At 36.3% G+C, this 19414-nt stretch overlaps 1 protein-coding gene across 1 annotated transcript in view; it reads right to left on the reverse strand.

Annotated features, from left to right (window-relative positions):
• Positions 1 to 10122: 10122 nt before the first annotated feature.
• LOC122315027 (glutamate receptor 3.6-like) overlaps positions 10123 to 19414 on the reverse strand; it is a 31464-nt gene continuing 22172 nt past the window's right edge. Inside the window, exons 2-7 of the mRNA XM_043130709.1 lie at positions 13667 to 13939; positions 12228 to 13564; positions 11853 to 12130; positions 11634 to 11665; positions 11108 to 11514; positions 10123 to 10710 (exon numbers count right to left, since the gene is read on the reverse strand). Coding sequence (XP_042986643.1) covers positions 10222 to 10710; positions 11108 to 11514; positions 11634 to 11665; positions 11853 to 12130; positions 12228 to 13564; positions 13667 to 13928 — 2805 coding nt within the window. The 5' untranslated portion in view covers positions 13929 to 13939 and the 3' untranslated portion in view covers positions 10123 to 10221. The remainder of the gene's footprint in view (positions 10711 to 11107; positions 11515 to 11633; positions 11666 to 11852; positions 12131 to 12227; positions 13565 to 13666; positions 13940 to 19414) is intronic.

A 19414-nucleotide genomic window follows, 5' to 3' on the forward strand; every position in this document is an offset into this window, starting at 1 on the left:
TTATTATGTGAATTTTTGCAAGTAAAGTTTTTTTCAGTGTAAATTTTAATAATGCCAGTCGATTTGAATGTTGTAAATTTCTTGAATTGTTGCACGTTCTGTACCCTTGTTCGATTTCTATTTTCATAATGTTTGGGAATTTATAATGCGTGCTCTGTTTGCTGGCTCTGAGTTGATCTGCATAGTTTGGCTCTACTTCTAGTGATTATTGAGTCCATGGATATGTCGATGCAAAGGTCTTATGTGCCTTTTCCAATGCAGTTGAAATTGGTTAAATTGATTCTACTTCATATCATACACGTCATTTGGACATCTCTTACAACTAGCACCCATGTTCTTGATGAATATCTAGTGATCTCATACTGCCCTTAATTTGAGTAAAATTATGTGGTCAACTGATCTGATTCAAGTGAATTGGTTCTATCATTGCTCATGTGATTGAGTACTAGAACGACCCCATCAGCTCGACTGTGTTGGAAAGATCCACATATCTCATAGGCTACATTTTTTCAGTTTAAATGGGGACAGATTGAGTTCAAATAGTCCCTAACATCTTCATTCAGTTCAAACAGGAAGAGATCCAGTCAACATTATTAATCTACAAATCCCACTCTAGTCTAACTCCATTCAATCTTCATGCAGTACTTTCGATAGTAATCCAAGTATGTTAAAATTATCAAAGCATAATGTTAAAAACTCCTCTTCTTGGACCCCTTTAGATAGTTTGAGCTCGAGTCATACAGGTCAGTTTTGGATTGGGTTGTGGCAACTCACAATATATTGCTTTGTAAAATACTACATGGGATTGCCAGAGTATAAATCTTAGCTTTTCTTTAAAACCACATTTCTTATTCATTTATGTATTCTAGAAACCCAACAACAATAAATGTCTTCAACGACTTTCAATGCTTTTCTTCCATCTTAGATATATTCAATATTCTATATATATAATACATGACTGCATATATATATATATATATATATATATATATATATCAGCAAGATTGCTGATTCTCGATCGTGACGCATCAAGCTAATAATAAATTCATAGGCATTACGTACCTCTTTACCTTGTGGTTAACTTAATGAGTAGGACAAAATTGGAATGCCCCAAAATGAGGAGCTTTATTTATGTGTTAAGTTTGCCTAGGTTCCAGGTAAATATATAAATGGTACACTTTTAAGTTTGCATCAAGCTGGCCCACGCAAAGCCAGTTAGCTAGCTAAACTTCTTTCGTTTCTCTATGGGTGTATTGATCAGCTGGATTCTAGACTACTACGTTTTAATCCAACAATGATATTGGCAGAATCAACCCTAATTATAAGCTCGATCAATAGTCTTTTTTAGGTTTTTGTTTGAACCTCATAAAATCACCAAATTTATCCACCGCATGCATGCATTGGGTTAGTGCAACTGTTGTTCTTGTTACTAAAGACATACACACTGATAGTCTCAGAGGAAGTGTTGATCAGTTCTCCCCGAAAACCAAAAAATTCAACCTTATGGAGGGAACAACTGAACATGTCCATACCAGAGTCCTTTTCCCTGATTTATTAGAACATCACGAGTATCACAAAGTGTTTTTCTTGTTGGGGGGCATTGAGTAGAACCCGACCCCCACAGTCTGTTTTGTTTGTCCTTTGTAATAAACCTCTCCTGCCATTTTTCATCTGTTTGCTTCTTTTTCACGTCCTTGCAGAGAGAAAGATTGGTGGATTTGATGCATTCTGAACTACTGATGACTATTGCAATTTTAGAAAAAATTACTCAGAAAGCCATACTTGTTTCTCTGATCTATGCTTGTTTTTTATAACTAAAAGAAATTGCAAATTGAGGTAGATATTGTGGGGGAAGGAGATCAGATGCTTAGATTTTGTGTACAAAAATTTTCAAGATAGATAATTTGCTGGTGAGTGTGTTAACTGTCTCACCAGTGGAGTCTAGTCCAAGCCATAAAGGCTTCCTTTTTTCCAATCAAAGACTCTAAAAGGCAAATACACTTCCTTTGGAATGACTTTGCTACATAGAAGTAAGTATTTTATCATAGATGTATATCCCAAAGCTTCTAACATTAAAATTAGTGTGATGGAAAAAAATATATAAATTTTAAGTAGTCCAACCAAAGCTTCTATTTCTTTTCTTTCTTTTTCTTTTTTTTTTCATTTCTTTTATGATATTTTGTGTTTTTTAAAAATGGTCTACTAATTATGGGCAGGTACAATTTTCTATAAAATGAGATCACAATTTTTCTAACATGTGACGATGCTATACTTAAGACTTCAAGCCTTTTCTAACATGTGAAATTATTATTTTTAGACAATAAGAACAAGACAAATGCTAATTTAATATTATTATATTTTCATCAATTTTTACTACAATGTTTACCATATATAGAGAGAAGAATTTCAGAAGGTGATTTCCCAATCTAGGGCATCCATCATGAAAGAAACTTTAGCATACTAGCTAGCTAGAAAAGACATCTACATTTTGTACACAAGGGTCCTAAGAAGGAAAAAAAAAACAGAATTCAGCCCCTTTGAAGCCCATGCTTTCTTCTTCTCCTTAATCCAGTACCATCCTACAAGTATACCTATGAAAACCCATGTATAGTTTCTATTTTCTTCTTCTCCTTAATTCAGGGCCATCCTACAATTATACCTATGAAAACCCATGCTTGGTTTCTATTTTCTTCTTCTCCTTAGTCTAAAAAACCTTTGAAACCCTAGCTAGTTTCTACTAGGATGAAAGCCCTTTTTGTCAAATTGTTGGAATTACAACAGTTGCCTATAAACTTGTTAGATGACTTCGGCTTTAAGTCCCATGCATGTTGCTATCACAAGTCTGTTTAGGGACCTCTACAGTGACCCAAACACAAAAAAGGGCTATTTTTTTTTTATAGACATGAGAGAAAGGTTAGTTGTGAGAGAGAAACTTTACTAGTCAACACTAAAAACATGTGGTGTAGATAAAATTATATCATTGAATAGAAATAAAACAAAAAAGGAAGATAAGTAGAGAACAAAGTGCTAAACTGAGAGACATGGCCGACCAAACTTGCATCGTGTTTGGACTGGACTGAATAGGAAATGTGCTTAAATTTGACTTTTCAACACATTCTGAGTGGAAGAGAATAAATTTTTCTTTGAGACACGGGTTAACTTCTCTCCCTGATATGTCCCCTAAGAAAGTATCAACAGCACACAATGTATATGTCTCTACATTGCAATAATCAAAGGTACTTGTGTTTTTGGTAGTGTTCATATTTATGGGCTTTGCTCCTTTACCACTTCATTTTCAAATTAGTCAATGTCACATACTTACAAGTAGGGGTGTCAAATCCTATTAACGGGTTGTGTTCATGTCGTATCAAAGCATGTATATTATACTATATAGCTCAACCATAACCCGACCCGTTAAGTTTATCGTATCAAAATCTCAAACCCTAACACGACCCGTTAACAGTTATGTTGTGTCAACCCGTTTTGACCCATTAATGAATATTACGAAATAAGTTAATACGACATAATACGACCCGTTTCAAACTATTTATTTAAATAGGTTAAAAGGGTCTGAAATTAACCAGTTTGACCTAATTAAATTTAGCATAATTTTATATAAATTTAAAATCACAATATTTATAAAAATTATAAAGCTAAATACAAGTCCAAAATTACAATCCAAACAATAAAAATATCGATATTAAAATTCTAACAATTTTACTTATAAGTATAAGGATATAATTGTAACTTTAACTTTATTAACGTGTCATAACTGGTTATAATGTGTCATAACAGGTTGACCCATTATCAATTCGTTAAGCAATCGCATCTTAACGGGTCAACCCGTTTTGACCTGAACCCGTTAAGACTAAACCCTAACCTGCTATTATCGTGTCGTGTTCGTGTTGGGTTAACGGGTCGTGTAACATATTGCCACCCCTACTTACAAGCCTACTAGAGCAAATGAAAAAAGAATTTGGATCTTCACGTATTATGTGAAACTATTTTAGATATTTAAAGTATGTTTGTTTTATTTTTTACGGGATCCCATTTGTGGGTTGAGTTAGTACGTATCTCCATCAGATAAAACAAGTCCATTAGCTTTTCAATTTGATGGAACTTGGCATATTTGGATACAAAGAAGCACAAAAATTTTTCAATTTAAATCCAAACATATTTAATCTCAAAAAAATTATTTCTCCCAAAAACTTTTCTAACAATTATTTGCCTAGTTTCAACAATACAAAACACAAAAAAGCACAATTAAAAAGCCCTCCATCTTCCTAAAAAGGTGACTTTGATGTTTCACCTAATTTTGCTCTGAGAGTTCTACCAGTTTTATTATCAGTTTTTCTATACACATGCACACATAGTAATCACTTGATAGATTTGTCAAACTTGGTGCTTGAATGTCCACCAAAGAATGATGCCTTTAAAAACATAATGCAAACAAATTTAACTCAGAACCAAATTACATAAGTTTATAGATTTCAACCATGGTCTTGGCGTTTTTTATTTGATGTGATTGAAAAAAGATTCACTGCTATATGTGTGCATTTTTTGTTTGCTTTTTGTTTAGGTGGATGGCTGACTTATTTCATTTCTTGTTGTAGCGTTATTAGTACTTAAACTTATCATCATCTTTATCATCTTGACAGGTATGACATCCTCATATCTCAGTACGACCTTATGTTTTTCTATGTTAATTTGGATATTGTTTATTCCTTACCTTGTATATTCATGTCAATGTGTCTTGAAAATAAAGTTGTTTTAATATTTGCCTTATCTGCTATATAATGTGAATGCATGTGGAATTCGGCTCACATTTCAAACGTTTGGTTTCAAAAGTTGCATTTGAGAGTATATTAGCACCATATGGATGAACCGGTCAAGTTGATTTGTGATCAGGACTTGTGGAGTGATGGATTGGAGGATATCCTGATTGAGATGTTGTACCAAGAAAAGTTGATGGATAGACTAGGAGGAGGGAAGATCACAAATAGAAACCATGTAAGGCTTGTTGAATGGCTATCTACAATTGGGCCAAATAATTTCAATTCTAAACAAGTTAAAGGAAAAATTACTTGTCTTAAGAGAAGACAACACGATTTTATGGATCTTGTAAAGCAAACCCGTTTAGGGTGGGACCTAGAGAGGAAGTTCAAAACTTAAGAAATGAAATATTGTATTTACCATACATATCTAGATGACATATTTTCACCTGTATTGGCTAACCAAACCATGCCTTAGAGTATGAATTCCTAATTTAAAGTTACAAAATGATGTGTAGCACCCAGCCATGAGGCCAAGGCTGTTGAAGCCAACTCTTGTTTAAGCTATTAGCCCTAAGGAGAGGTGGGTGAAAAGGTGTTAAATGCACCATTTAGCCTTTAGACTTTAGTCACCCCCACTCAAAGTTTCCCTAAGCCGATGATTCTTTTCTCCCTTCCTTGTAATCAGTTTCACATGTTCCCTTATTTTCCCTCACTCCGTGCATCTCATTTCTCTCAATGGCTTGCTCTCTCTCTCTCTCTCTCTCTCTCTCTCTCTCTCTCTCTCTCTCTCTCTCCCTTTACTGCAACCAACCATTTCAGTTTCTCCTCCACATCGTGAGATTCTTTCTCCAAGCATCAACCCTTCCCACACAGCAAGCCTTGTTCTAGCCAGACGAAAACAAGCAGCCACCACAACCTCACTGTCGTAAGTGGTGAAGTTTAGCAACACCTCTAGCCACAAGCCATGTCTTAGTGTTATTAGACGTTGCACTTCTGCTGCCACTCACACATCCAAGTGTAAACCATCAAGTCCAACCATGCCCAACCACCGTAACCACCATCATCAACCTGCCTCCCTCAACCTCTATAGCACGAAACACCAGCGTCCATGCATGTCCAGCAGGCCACCCCAAATTGTTACACATCCTAAGCTGTAGCACCTCCACCAAGGGCTACCATCACTGTTGCCAACCCACAGATGAGTAAGCCACCTTCGGTTCCTCAAGGAAAACTGCAAGCCTTCACGTTGGTGCATTGTAGTATTTGACCATCACGCGTCCTGATATTGCTCTTACTGTAAGCTTTGTCAGTCAATTTTTGCATGCTCCAACTGATGATCACTTTATGGCTGTTAACCGTATCCTTTGCTATGTTAAAGGCACCCTTCATTTTGGCTTAACTTTTTGCCCATCCTCCTCTCTTGGTGCTGTCGTTGCATATTCTGATGTTGATTGGGCTGGTTGCCCTTATTCTCGTCGTTCAACCTCTGGTTACTCTATTTGCATTGGTGATAATTTGGTTTCCTGGAGTGTTAAGAAATAGTCAACTGTCTCTCATTCCAGTTGTAAATCTGAGTATTGTGCGCTTGCCTCCACCGCTGCCAAACTCATTTGGCTCACACATCTCCTACGTGACCTTTAGATACCCATCCCACAGTAGCCTCTTCTCTTATGTGACAACAAAAGTGAAATTTTTTTGAGCTCCAGTCCATTTTCATAGAAGCAGGTTAAGCATGTTGAATTAGACTACCAATTTCTCGGTGAACTTGTTGTCGCGGGTAAACTCCGTATACAACATGTCCTATCTCATTTACAGGTTGCTAACATTTTTACCAAGAGTGTTCCTCGTCCACTATTTAAGTTCTTTCAATCCAAGCTCCACGTCCGACCTAATCCGACGCTCAGCTTGTAGGGGGTGTTGAGGATATCACTCCTCAATCAAAGTCTTCCCATATATGCCAAAGTTGACTACCTTGATTGTGGGAGATTAATTTATGCATTGTTTCCTTTCCATTGTAAATTCATTTATTTGTATTAAAGATATACAATTTGTAAACAATAAATATATGGTAATACAATTCACCATCGTAAAGCAAGGTAGATTTCAAACCTTATCAAAGTGCACCGAACGCCACTGACGTGAGACACAAAACTTGGCAACCACCTAGAAGGCCACCCAACATATGCCAATGATGACCACCAAGCAATTACACCGAGTACAACCATGAAGCCATAAACAAACCTAGACCACCGTGGGCCTCCCTTCCATGCTCAGCCTCTTCAAACTGCTCAGCTCTACCTTGTGCAACCGCTGCGTTGCACCATGGCAACATAAGCCCCTTCCACTTTCTCGACGTAAACTCTCTCTCTCTCTCTCTCTCTCTCTCTCTCTCTCTCTCTCTCTCTCTCTATGTGAACCTCCACCATGTGCCACGGAGGATGTCACTGTGATTTCATCTCGGCCTAACCCCCTGTTCAGTTGCGTGTCCCCTGCTCTCACAGCGAGGATGGAACTTCTGTTTGTTGCACAACCATTTTATTCCACAAGTAAGGCTGCCATTTAGTGTTCTATGAGTATATTCACATGGAATGCTCATTTACATTATTAGCCTTGGTGTGTAGGTTATTGCAGTAGCCATTTTGACTCTCTTTTCACATGCAACATGTTTTAAGTTTGACTTAATTTTTACCTGGGACGTACTAGTTGTGGTTTCATTTGGAAATCTCTGAATTTTTACATAAAATACTAGTGCAAATCCAAATTAATATGGGGTACAAGTTATTTTCACCCAAATCATTTTAGAATAATATCAATTATTTTCCCCCAAATCATATATATTTACGGTATAAGTTGTTTTTCTCCAAATCATATATTTATACTCATTCTTACATTGTTAGTAAACATTTGGTTTCAAATTTAGAAATGATTTTGATTTCAATTTTGACCAAATTTTTTATAGGATTTTTGTTTATTTATTTCTCATACAATAATTTAGATTTTTCTATTTTTGAAAAAATCTTCATAATTTTAAATTTTGTAGCTATTTAAGTCAGGCTTGTGGGCTTCTTAAAATAATTTCAAATTTTACTATTAATCAATAATTTTCAAAGTTTTCTCTGCATTTTTGGGTGAATCTCTTATATTTTCTATGTTAATCATTTGTTGAAACTAGTCTGCAGAATAATCTCTATTCTGTCAGGCATCAAATACTTAGTTTAAATTATATTACTAAGTATTAGTTTTAAAACTAAAAGTTTGTAGTAAATAATAAAAGTAAAATTTAATCTTAACACTTTAATTACGAGTAAGTCTATTTTATGAAACGAGTTTTTAGTGTTATTTAATATATATTCATAAAATATCTTAAGCATGCTGATTTTACTGATGAGTTAGATTTTTTAAGTTGAACTGATTTTAATTGTGACAAAACACCAAAATAATATTTTGAAGTGAGCTAGGCTGAAAATATATTTTATGTTTAGGATATATAGTTTACTTAGGCATTTTAGATTCTTAATTTTAAAGTACGTGGTTAATTAAAGAGTCATGCATGGTTGGAAATTGATGCAAGTTACATACCTATTTATAGGTGACAATTGATATCTGATTGGCACTATGGTGAAAAAATTCAGAGAAGCTAACAATAAAATGCCTTTGCATAAAAAGAAAGGCATAAAAAGAAAATAAATTGAGATTGATTGTTTTAGAAATGTGTATCATTGTTTTGAAAAGAGATATGAAAAAAAACCCTAGTTATGTGTTTTGCATTTTTCATGAAATCTGTATCAAATAAAAAGTGTTTTCTAACATGACTAGTGTAGACATGAACAATGCTTTGACATATTGTTTCTGAAATGTGCAAAAGAGCGAATGTGAAATTTGTGAATTTCTTTAAATGTTATATGAAGGTACTTTAATCTATTTTAAATATGTGAAAATGATATGAAAATGTTCAGTACTCTATTTGATATGATATGGCATCTCAATAATATTTAGCATGACTTTTTGATTCTGATCCTAGTTTTGATATGATGATTTTTATTTTGTTATATGGTTGGTACCAATATTTTTGATATGAGTGCACCCACTTCAGAAACAAATTGATTTTTCTGCGTGTTCTTTCATGTGTGTACACTCGAGGTTCTGAGAATAAATAAGAAAAAGTTTCACATTCTGATATTACCTAGTTTTAGCCACTGGGGATAAAACAACCTTACCATGGAGGTTAGACATGGTATATGATATGATATGAAAGGGCTCATGTTTGCATATTATTATATATTCTCTACTTACTGAGTTGTTAATAACTTACTCCTTATATCTACAATATTTTCAAACATTTTGGTTGTTTTTAGTTGAGGATCAAGACTAGAAAGCATGTATAAGGTTACGTGAGCATAGTGGATTAAGTACAAAGATGGTACTTTGTCTATTGGAGATTTTATTCAATATTTTTGTGCTCTATCGAATTGGTATTTTGGAATGTTGATATTTATTTTGAGATTTTGTTGTGTTTAGATTAATGATATTGGAGTAGTTTATCTTAAAGCGGTGTGAGTTATATGAGTTATTGAAAATTTGGAATCTATGACTATACTTATGATTGAGATATAATTTTAAGTAACTAGGAGCAACTCTCCAACTCACCCGGGACCAGGGCGTTACATGATGCATGCAACAAGCTGATATATATATATGCATATATGTAACCATTTATGATTACTTCAATTAATAGCAATGAATCATGATCAGCAGATATAGCAAAACGTGCCCTGCATGCAGTTTATATGCTTTCATGATGAGTTGTTGTGATATTCTATATTGGAAGAACGGAAACACCCAAGTCATCAATATCGCCATCATCGGTTCCTAATAATTAAAGGATTAAGCAAGTACCAATCAATTAGCTAGCTAGGTGAAAATTAATGTAGGTACGTACGTGTGATCGATGTTAAAAAGGAAATTAAGTGATAAGAAATTCTTACATAATATTGATCACCGCATGAATTAATTAATCCATCTCATCCTCTCTTTTATTTGCAAATTACCAAAATTATAAATTTGCAGCCTACATAAATAAACCATTTACACGTACGCTGATCAGTTAAGATCGATATATCTAACGTAAATTGGACTCATGATCATCAAGTGCATGCATGCAATTCGTAGGCTAGCTAGAATTTGATCTTTTACTTTTGGGCCTAGACGTACATGAGTCATGTAATGGTAGCAATTATATATATACATATATGTATATATGTGTATATATATAAATTATATATATATATATATGTATAATTGCTACCATTATACGTACGTTCGATCACTCTAAATAATAACATAATAATTAACATCAGCAGCCATTAATTTATAAATGAAAGTTCACGTCCACGTCGTAGACTCGATCACAATTCGATGTAAGTACGAGGCAGGCCTACCATCGTAATCACACTACGCGGTGGACCTCATTCACAATGCCACTACAAACAGAAGCATGATCAGAATCGTTTACAGATTCATCTAATTTACGCACTCTTCCATTTGAGACTATCTTCCTTCGCCTTCTCTTGGACCCGCTTTGTCCATCCTCTAATTCCATTCTATTATCATCCTCTTCTTTTTCTTTAACAAAAGCCAGAAATGATTGAATTGGTGCAGATTGCGATTGTGAGCTCTGCCCAGAACGCCTCATGTACTGGCGGACCATCTTGATGATATACAAAAGCAGAGCAATCAAGCAAGCTGACCCACAGAGTAGAAAGAGTCCCCAGAAGCTTTTAAGCGGAAGGCGATCTACGTCTTGCTTTGCACCTTCTAAGCTGCAAGCTTTTCTTGTAAGCCACTTGTCATGAATATTTTGTAATTCCCCATTCTCAGACAGTTTCAAGATGGCTGTTGACAGGTCAACGGCCAGTGGCGACTCCCTTGGAAAGGCCTATTCAATCAGAAATGTATATCAAATCTTGTATGCTATCCATCTCTAATCAATCTCAAGTAGAGCAGTCCCAACAAAATTAAATATGTATATTTATATATATATATATATAGCTAAGTTCTGACCGCATAAGAATGCACTAATGTTGAATGCCTTAAAAAGAATCATAGATGAGCAAGAAAAGATGCATAGACATGATTTTCTCCTCAGTGTTGTTTCAAAGGTGTGATCATGCACAAATGCTAATTAAGATGGAGGATGCCCTTTCTATGTTTCATTTGGTTCGCATTCGTATACTGGTCAGCGAACGAACCACAAAAGCATTTCACAACGAGATATTTTTTTATCCCACTAAAGTCAGAAAAAAATTAATGAGATCAAAAGGAAAGATACTCACAAAACCCCACCCCATTTTGGTGAACTCTTGACCTACTATGCTAAACTCGCATCTGGTGGACAGGAAGAACTCCAAACGTGCACGCATGTCAACAATTGCAGAGACCCCACCCTTCTGAGGACCATCCTTCAAGGCTTTCTCATATCCTTCTTCCGAGTTGAGAGGAACAAGTCTGGACTTCTGTATGTGGTACTCTTCTGTTAAATAACTGTCAATAAACGTACCATTCTGGTAACCAATGGGATCATTGCTTGTTGCTAAACTTTCGATCCCTTTGATGGGGGAAGAAAGCTGTTCCACCGTAAGGATTGAGGTCAGACTTGCAGTGTAACTCGAATTCAGTATGAGAACCGCAAATAGCCATATGATAAGCACTAACCGACCGAGGGTGCTGTCAACCTTTTCTCCTATGTAAAGCAGGAAGTTTATAAGGAGCAATATTGGAGTAAATTCTTGTGCTATAAGATGCTCTATAACTCTAAATCTGTAATTAATTAGTGAAGATAAGCTAGAAGATTTGACTTACTGTGAGTAAAAAACATGGTTGAAAAGCTAAACCTGCAAATTAAGTGATGCCCGAGATAATTAGCAATTAGCTAGCTAGGGGATGAGATCAAGATTAAAGATCAATATACATATATTGGGGCAAAATAAAGGAATTAAATTAAAAATTAAGAACAGTACATGAGGATCTACGGAGCCCAAAGCAGTAGTTAAAGAAATGTAATATTTGTTGGGGACTCACCATACGGTCGTGACAAATTGTTTTCTAGGATGACCCTGGAAATCATCATTTGTCCTGCGCTCCAAAACCCAAACAACTGCTCCAACAACAAGGAAAAATATACCTGTGACGCCCCACATCGTTGGAGTAAATGGTCTCAGAAAAGCCCAAGCACTAGAGTTCAACTTCCGAACTGGGGCAACTACGACTAGCCCGGACTCAATGTATGGCTGTGTAAAATCTACCATCTTTGTCCGATTGGTGGTAATTGTAATGTCGCCAACTGCCGCATCAAATTCCTACGTACATGCAAGATGAAAACCAGTGAACGAGGAGTATAAAAAAGGTAAAACTTTACCAAGTGTAATAAACTTCGAAACTGATCGTACTAATTACCCCCGTTGTGATCTTGTACAGAAGATCCTTCTTTATTGGATTGCTATGTCCATCTCCGAATGGAATAAATTTATACGGGAGCGCATATGGCAATAATTCAACTGCAGCTTTGAATACATCAATGCAATATCCTTGAAAGATATCTGAGCTACCAACTCGTAAGACAAATTGATGGAAACTGACAAGGTTTGGTACTCCAACTCGTAGTTGCCTTCCGTTGCTTGAGAATACCCACCCACGAGGCTTTTGGGTTGTCTGTCCAGGCCATAGTACACCATAAAGATGATCGGAAGTGGTTCCTGTGTTGAGGTTTTCTGGAGGCACAGCAGATAAACGGGAAGAATTGGACCAATAACCGATTGTCCTCATCCCTTTGCCAACGACATTGATGACTTCATAAGCCGGATGCATGAGATTCCCATTTGAAGTGAACTTGATTTGGCCTGTAACGCCAGTTATGTTAACCTGCAAAATGCTATTAAGCAAATGATTCCCTTCATCAAAGATGCTCATATTATCAAAATGCAAGTTCCCTCCACGAAACTCGCTTAAACTCGGATCATTTGAAAATGAAATGTTCTCCCTCTGATTTAAGAATGCGTCAAGTGCCTGCGCAAGAAGCATGACAGTGTCGTAGGCATAAAGACCATAACTATTTAGTCCAAAAAGACCATTATCCGACTTTGCAGCAGTTAAGTTGCTCCATCTAGAAAAAAATTTCATTTTGAGTTCTGAATCCGGAGTGTGCATACGCAACGTAAGAACGCCTTGAGTACTTTCCATAGCATCTAATGGGAGTGAAGATTCTGTGTCAAGTATGGTAGAGAGCCAATCAGTAGTTATCCACACATATCCACTTCCCATCATTCCCATATTCAATGCCACATCAAGTACCTCGAGACCCCAGGTAGCATAAATGTGGAGGATAATAACCCGAGACTCCATCAAAGCCACCTTAACCAGTGTCTTGGTGATGTCTTCCCGGCTTAGTTTGGGGTTCATAGGTGCTTTGTATGAGATTTTACAGCGATTATCAGCTAGCTTGTCTCCCAATGCAACAACCCCATTCCTGCCATGATCATCATCAACATAGATTGCTATGACATCTTGCCATTCGTAGTATCGTACAATATCTGCAACTGTAGCCATTTGGAAGAGATCACTTTGCGTTGTTCGAACAAAGTAAGGGAACTGAAGTGAATTCAGAGTGGGGTCAGTTGCTGCAAAGGATAATAGAGGGACTTGGAGCTCATTCGCAATATGTGAAACTACATGAGCCATTACTGAGTGCTGGGGACCAATTATGGCCACTGTATCATTCTCCATAAACCGTAAAGCTGTGAAGGGAAAAAAAAAAGAAAAAATTGAAGTCTATATAAGATTCTATAATTTGACTAGTGGAATTAACAAACGTGCAAGAAATTTTACAGAGGATGTACCCTCGACAATTCCGAGAAATCCGCTAGATAATTTTGTATCCTGCATCAAGAGTTTCAGCTTTGTTCCACTTAGAACAACTGGATTGGAGTTGACATCTTCTACTGCAGCTTCTAGCGCAACTTTTGCCACTTTGCCAATGGAAGAATTGAAGGACAAAATAGCCCCAATGTTGACAACATCGGGTCTTTTAGAAACACTAGTACCAGTGGTGATTAAAAGCCAACTGCAGAACAACATAAACAGAATCCTCGATATATTCATGGTGGATTGCACTGCAAAGACACCAAACAACGTCCTAGTCATACATGATGAAAATTATAGGAGAAACACTACATACACCAAACAATATATATATATATATATATAAAATAACATAATATATATATGTATATATTAAATATTGCGGACATATGGGGCCGGCCCTGAAGAAAAGTACTAATGGAAACATGACTACTTGCTCTTTCAAGAATAGTACTTACCCCTGCACATGAGTTGTTAACAAGCTATGAAATTTAACATTGTTGTTCTATACTTAGATGTGTAACGCCCGGTTCCAGAGGTCTGGAGAGTTAGCTCTTATTACTTAATGTCAACTTCAATATCAAAACTATAAAATTCAGAAAACTCCTTAAAATATTAATTTATTCACTCAACCCAAATATTCATGTTCCTTCATAGAGACTACAAAGAAATTCTGAATAACATAAATTAAAAACTCTCCAAAGACCCGAAAATATCATTGACTCATCAAATCAACATATAAAAAAATAAATCAATTTACTAAATACTACTCTCAAATAAGCACTTGTACCCTCGAGTACTTATTCCACTACGATCATTACACCTTACTAGAACTTTCTACTCTTGTTCTCCAGCTGAATCATCAAAAGTATCTGAAAAATATTTGAAGATAAGGAATGAGTTATCAACAACTCAGTAAGCAGACATATACTAGTGTGCAAACATGATTATTTATAGAATTCAAAATGTAAAACAAAATGGTTTTACTTTTAGAATGCAAAATCAGAACATGTTATTAAAAATATTAGAGTGGGTTTTAGAAAAATATTCTTATTCAAAATTCATTTGGCACAACATAACTGAAACATCACATCGGAACAAAATTCCATGTTTAACCCCCGTAATAAGGTTGTGGAAATCCCGGCGGCCAACCGAGTAGAAATAAAATGTGAATCTTCCTTTTATTATTCTTGAAGCCCCGAGTGTGCACGCAGGAAAGACCACGCCCGAAAACCATTTTGCTTCCAAAGTGGGTGCATCGGAAATAGAAAAGTTGGTATCAATCCAAACAAAGACCACAGTTTTACACCCGTAGTAAGGTCAGAACAGAACAGAAATAGAAACAGAATGTCATACCAAAGGTTTTCATAAATCATATCATATCATATCGAAGTACAAAATATTTTCAGAACAGAACAGAATCAGATCATAAAAATATAATTTATGCACAAAATTTCATATTCACTCTCTTTTGCACAGTTTAAAAATAAAATGTCAATATAACTCATGTCTACACCAATCATGTCAGAAAAATACTTTATTCTTATACAAAATTTCATGAGTAATGCAAAACAACTAACTGAGGTGTTTCAAAATTTTTTTCATAACAAAACATGCATACTTTTTCAAAATCAACCTCAGTTTATTTCTTTTATGCAAAGTCTAGCATCGAAATCCTGCTTACCTGAACTTCTTAACTTTTCAAAAATTTCCTTAACAATGTGCTCAACAAATAATCAATCGTCACCTATAGAAAATCATATAACTTGAATAAATTTCCAATTGAACACATAACTTGTAGTCACACCCAAAATACTCAAATCGTCTATTTGAATTCCTCAAAAACTTAAATTTCTCTTAGCCCAAAAATATCAATACTTTCTAAATTCCTCAATATCCAACTTAATCTTTGACTAAAGTAATATAAAATATGAAAATCATTATAAGTAGAAAAGTAGAACAACATAATTTTGGTTAAATTAAAAAAAAAAAGTATTCTCTTAAAAGGATTCAAAATAAAATTTTGTACTTACTGTACGCTTCAAAAATTCATATTTAATATATATATATGGCTAAATAATATAATTTAGTTCTATATTTATTTGCTTTATAAGCTATATACTTAAAAATAAACAAATAAATAAATAAAAGTTAAAAACTCTATAAAATGAGCACTCGACGTATAACTATAAAAACTCACCTAAAAGGATGTTTTAGGAAAATAAATTGGGAAGTTTTTTTTTTTTTGAAAGGTAGATCATTCATTCATTCATTGAAACAAGTTTTGAATACAAAGAGAATAATCCTCCATCAAAATACATTCATCCAGACATGACAAAGCATGCTTGGCCAAATCGTGAGCAATGCCATTGCCCTTCCTTGGTATGTGTTTAATGGACCAACTACTAAATTTAGGGGGGGAGATGTTTCATATCTCTGATCATGAGGCCAGCTGAAGTCCAACATTCTTCTGAGTGTTGCATTGCCTTGAATACCTTTAACGAGTCACCTTCCAGCAGGATGTAGTTAAGCCCCAGCTTAGCACAGAGTGATGTAGCTCGGAGAGCAGCAGCTGCTTCCCCAAGAATGGGATCCGGGTTCATAGTTTTGCTTGACCATAGAGTAGCTATCACAAGGCCCTTAGAGTCTCAAATTACAACCCCAATTCCTACCTTAGAATTTACCTTATCTATTGCAACATCCCAGTTTACTTTGTAGACTCCTAAGGGGGGAGGTGTCTAGTGTTGAGTAGGGCTGCAACCCGGTCAACCCGTACTGGGTTTGGACCCGATCTGACCCAACCCGTCAAGAAGAAACATCAATTCGGCTTCGACCATTTCAGGTCGGGTCAACCCGACTTCCCAGGCCCATCAGGCATCAGAGGTTGTCTCTCTCCTTTAGTGGCGGCTACGATCATTTACTTCTACGGTGATGGGCAGATGTTAGGTTAGTATTACGTTTTGGATTTGTTCGACTTTGAAGCTGCAATTGGGTTGTAAGGTGCCTGGCATCATAATCCAAGGAAATGGACCTCGCGACTTGTTGCCAATTGCAGGGAACTCTTTTGCAAACATTTCCTGAAAAATCTGTATAGAATACCCTGGCCGGTGTGTTATTGGCAATTGCTAATTGCTGCATTTCAGTATGTGTTATCCTCATTTGGATTTGTGCTTGATTTTAAGGTATTGCGCATGTACAGAAGGTCCCGTGCGAGCCTGTAACTAGAGACTCAGCAAAATGGTTAGAGAAACATAAACGAAAATCGTTAAAAATCAAAACCCACGCTTATTTGTGCGAAATCAGAGAAAAAAAATCATTAAAAAGTGTTGAGGCTGAGCTTCTGAAGGAAATCATCAGAACCTATGCTTCTTTGTGCGAAATCAGAGAAAAAAATCGTTAAAAAGTGTTGAGGCTGAGTTTCTGAATGAAATCATCAGAACCTACACTTCTTTGTGCGAAATCAGAGAAAAAAATCATTAAAAAGTGTTGAGGCTGAGCTTCTAAAGGAAATCATCAGACGTTTCTTTGTGTAAAATCAGAGAAAAAAATCGTTAAAAAGTGTTGAGGCCGCCATCTTTGATCTCTTCCTCGTAGAAATGACTTTAGGCGGGTTGCTTGGGTTGAAACCAGTATTTCACGGGTTTAACCCGAACATTAGTTTAAACTGTATTTAGCATTCGGGTTGGGTTGGTCCATTCGGACGGACCGTTCTGTGATTTTTTTGCACATCCCTGGTGTTGAGGACTCAGGTCTTGTTTCGCCTGCTTCTTTGTTCTGAGATCAATTTCTGATCTAATAAGTGCCATCTCTGCTTGGATCTTTTTGGAGAGTTTAGATGGTGAAGTAAACGAGTTCTCAAACACTAAGCAATTCCTTCTATGCCACAAGTGTTTAGCTGTTATTGGCATTTCACACACATCTTCTGAGGGTAGTAGATCCAGCATCGATTCAAGAAGCTCTCTGAAGGACTCTGTATAGATACTCAGTTTCTATAGTTTCCTCGAGCTTAAATACCATACATCTTGAGCTGCCCTACAGGACCATAATGCATGGGAAACTGTTTCATCTTCACTGAGGTAAACGGGACATAAAGGGGATCTCACCACCTTCTTTTTTCTTAGGTTGAGGTTAGTTGGAAGTGACTCCTTTGCTGCTCTCCATAGAAAGGATTTTGTTCCATTGGAAATTTTGAGGTTCCACAGCCTATCCCATAATTTTGATCCAGGGTTCTGCGTAGAGGGTTGTCCTATGCTATCCTCCTTTATAGTACCCTACAAGTAGTATGCATTTCTTACAGAAAACTTTCCAGTATTTGAACACCTCCAAGATAGAACATCTTGGTTTCTGCAGGGACTAATAGGCATGTTGCAGATTAACTTTGCCTCATCTTCTAAAAAGATAGAGTGGATTAGGGAGAGGTTCCATTACATGGTATCTGGGTTGATAAGTTGATCTACTGAAGCCTCCTTGTCTAATATGCTCACAGGGGATTGTACCATATAGGAAGATGGCCTTCGTATCCATTTGTCAAGCCAGATCTTTATTTTTTGGCCATTGCCTACTTTCCATTACAGACCTTCTTCAAGAACATGCCTGGCTGCAAGGAAGCTTCTCCATACATAGGAATCTGAGACTCTCTTCATGACTGTGAGAAAATTTGAATTGGAAAAATATTTAGCTTTAAGAACTTGAGCAGCAAGAGAGTTTTGGTTTTGTATGAGTCTCCATCCTTGCTTTGCAAGTAAAGCAAGATTGAACTGTTCGAAGTCCCTAAATCTCAATCCTCATTTGCTCTTAGATTTTTCTATGGTCTTCCAATTAATCCAATGGATTTTGGATTTGTTTTCCTTTTGGCCTCATCGGAAAGATTGTAGGAGTTGGTTAAGCCTTCTTAAGATGACTTTAGGCAAGAGAAATATACCCATGCTATATGTTGGAATGGGCTCCTTAAGACAGCATGTTGATTCTCCAATTTGAAATCTTGCCTTTGACTCTATCAAGTAATGAACTGAAGGCTTTTTGTTTGTTTCTACCAACATAAGATGGTAGACCCAAATACTTGTCAAAGGCTCCTGTAGCTTTGATGCCTGCTAGCTCTAGAATGGAGAGTTGAGTGTCTGGCTTAGTGTTGCTGCTGAAGAAGATGGAGGTCTTTTCAAGGTTGAGGCACTGTCCAGATGCCAGTTCAAATGATGTCAGAATATGATGCAGTCTGCTCCATTCCTCTAGGTTGGATTTACAAAAAATAAGGCTGTCATCTGCAAAAAATAAATAACTCTCATGGCACCTCTTGCCATTGGGATTCCTGTTATTGCTCCTTGAGATTCTACCTGGTTCAGACAATAGGTTAGAATTTCTGAGCAGATGATGAAGAGATAGGGAGAGAGGGGGTCACCCTGCCAAATTCCTTTTGCTGGTTTGAAGGTTGGCTGAGGGATGCTATTTACTAGGATTTAGTTGCTAACAGTTGTTACAAATTCCATCACCAAATGCACCTAGCTTCTGTCAAAACCCATCTTAAGCATTGCTATTTGTAAGACGCTCCACTCTACTCTTTCATATGCTTTGCTCATGTTGAGCTTGAGGGCCATATATCCATTAAATCTGCCTTTAAGTCTGTTCTTCATCAAGTGCAGGAGTTCATAAGCCGCAACCACATTGTCAGAGATTAATCTTCCTGGCACGAATACACTTTGGTTTGAAGATATAACACTTGGAAGGATGAG

The sequence above is a fragment of the Carya illinoinensis genome, chromosome 7 (genome assembly GCF_018687715.1).
Source record: "Carya illinoinensis cultivar Pawnee chromosome 7, C.illinoinensisPawnee_v1, whole genome shotgun sequence".
Taxonomy (NCBI): Eukaryota; Viridiplantae; Streptophyta; class Magnoliopsida; order Fagales; family Juglandaceae; genus Carya; species Carya illinoinensis.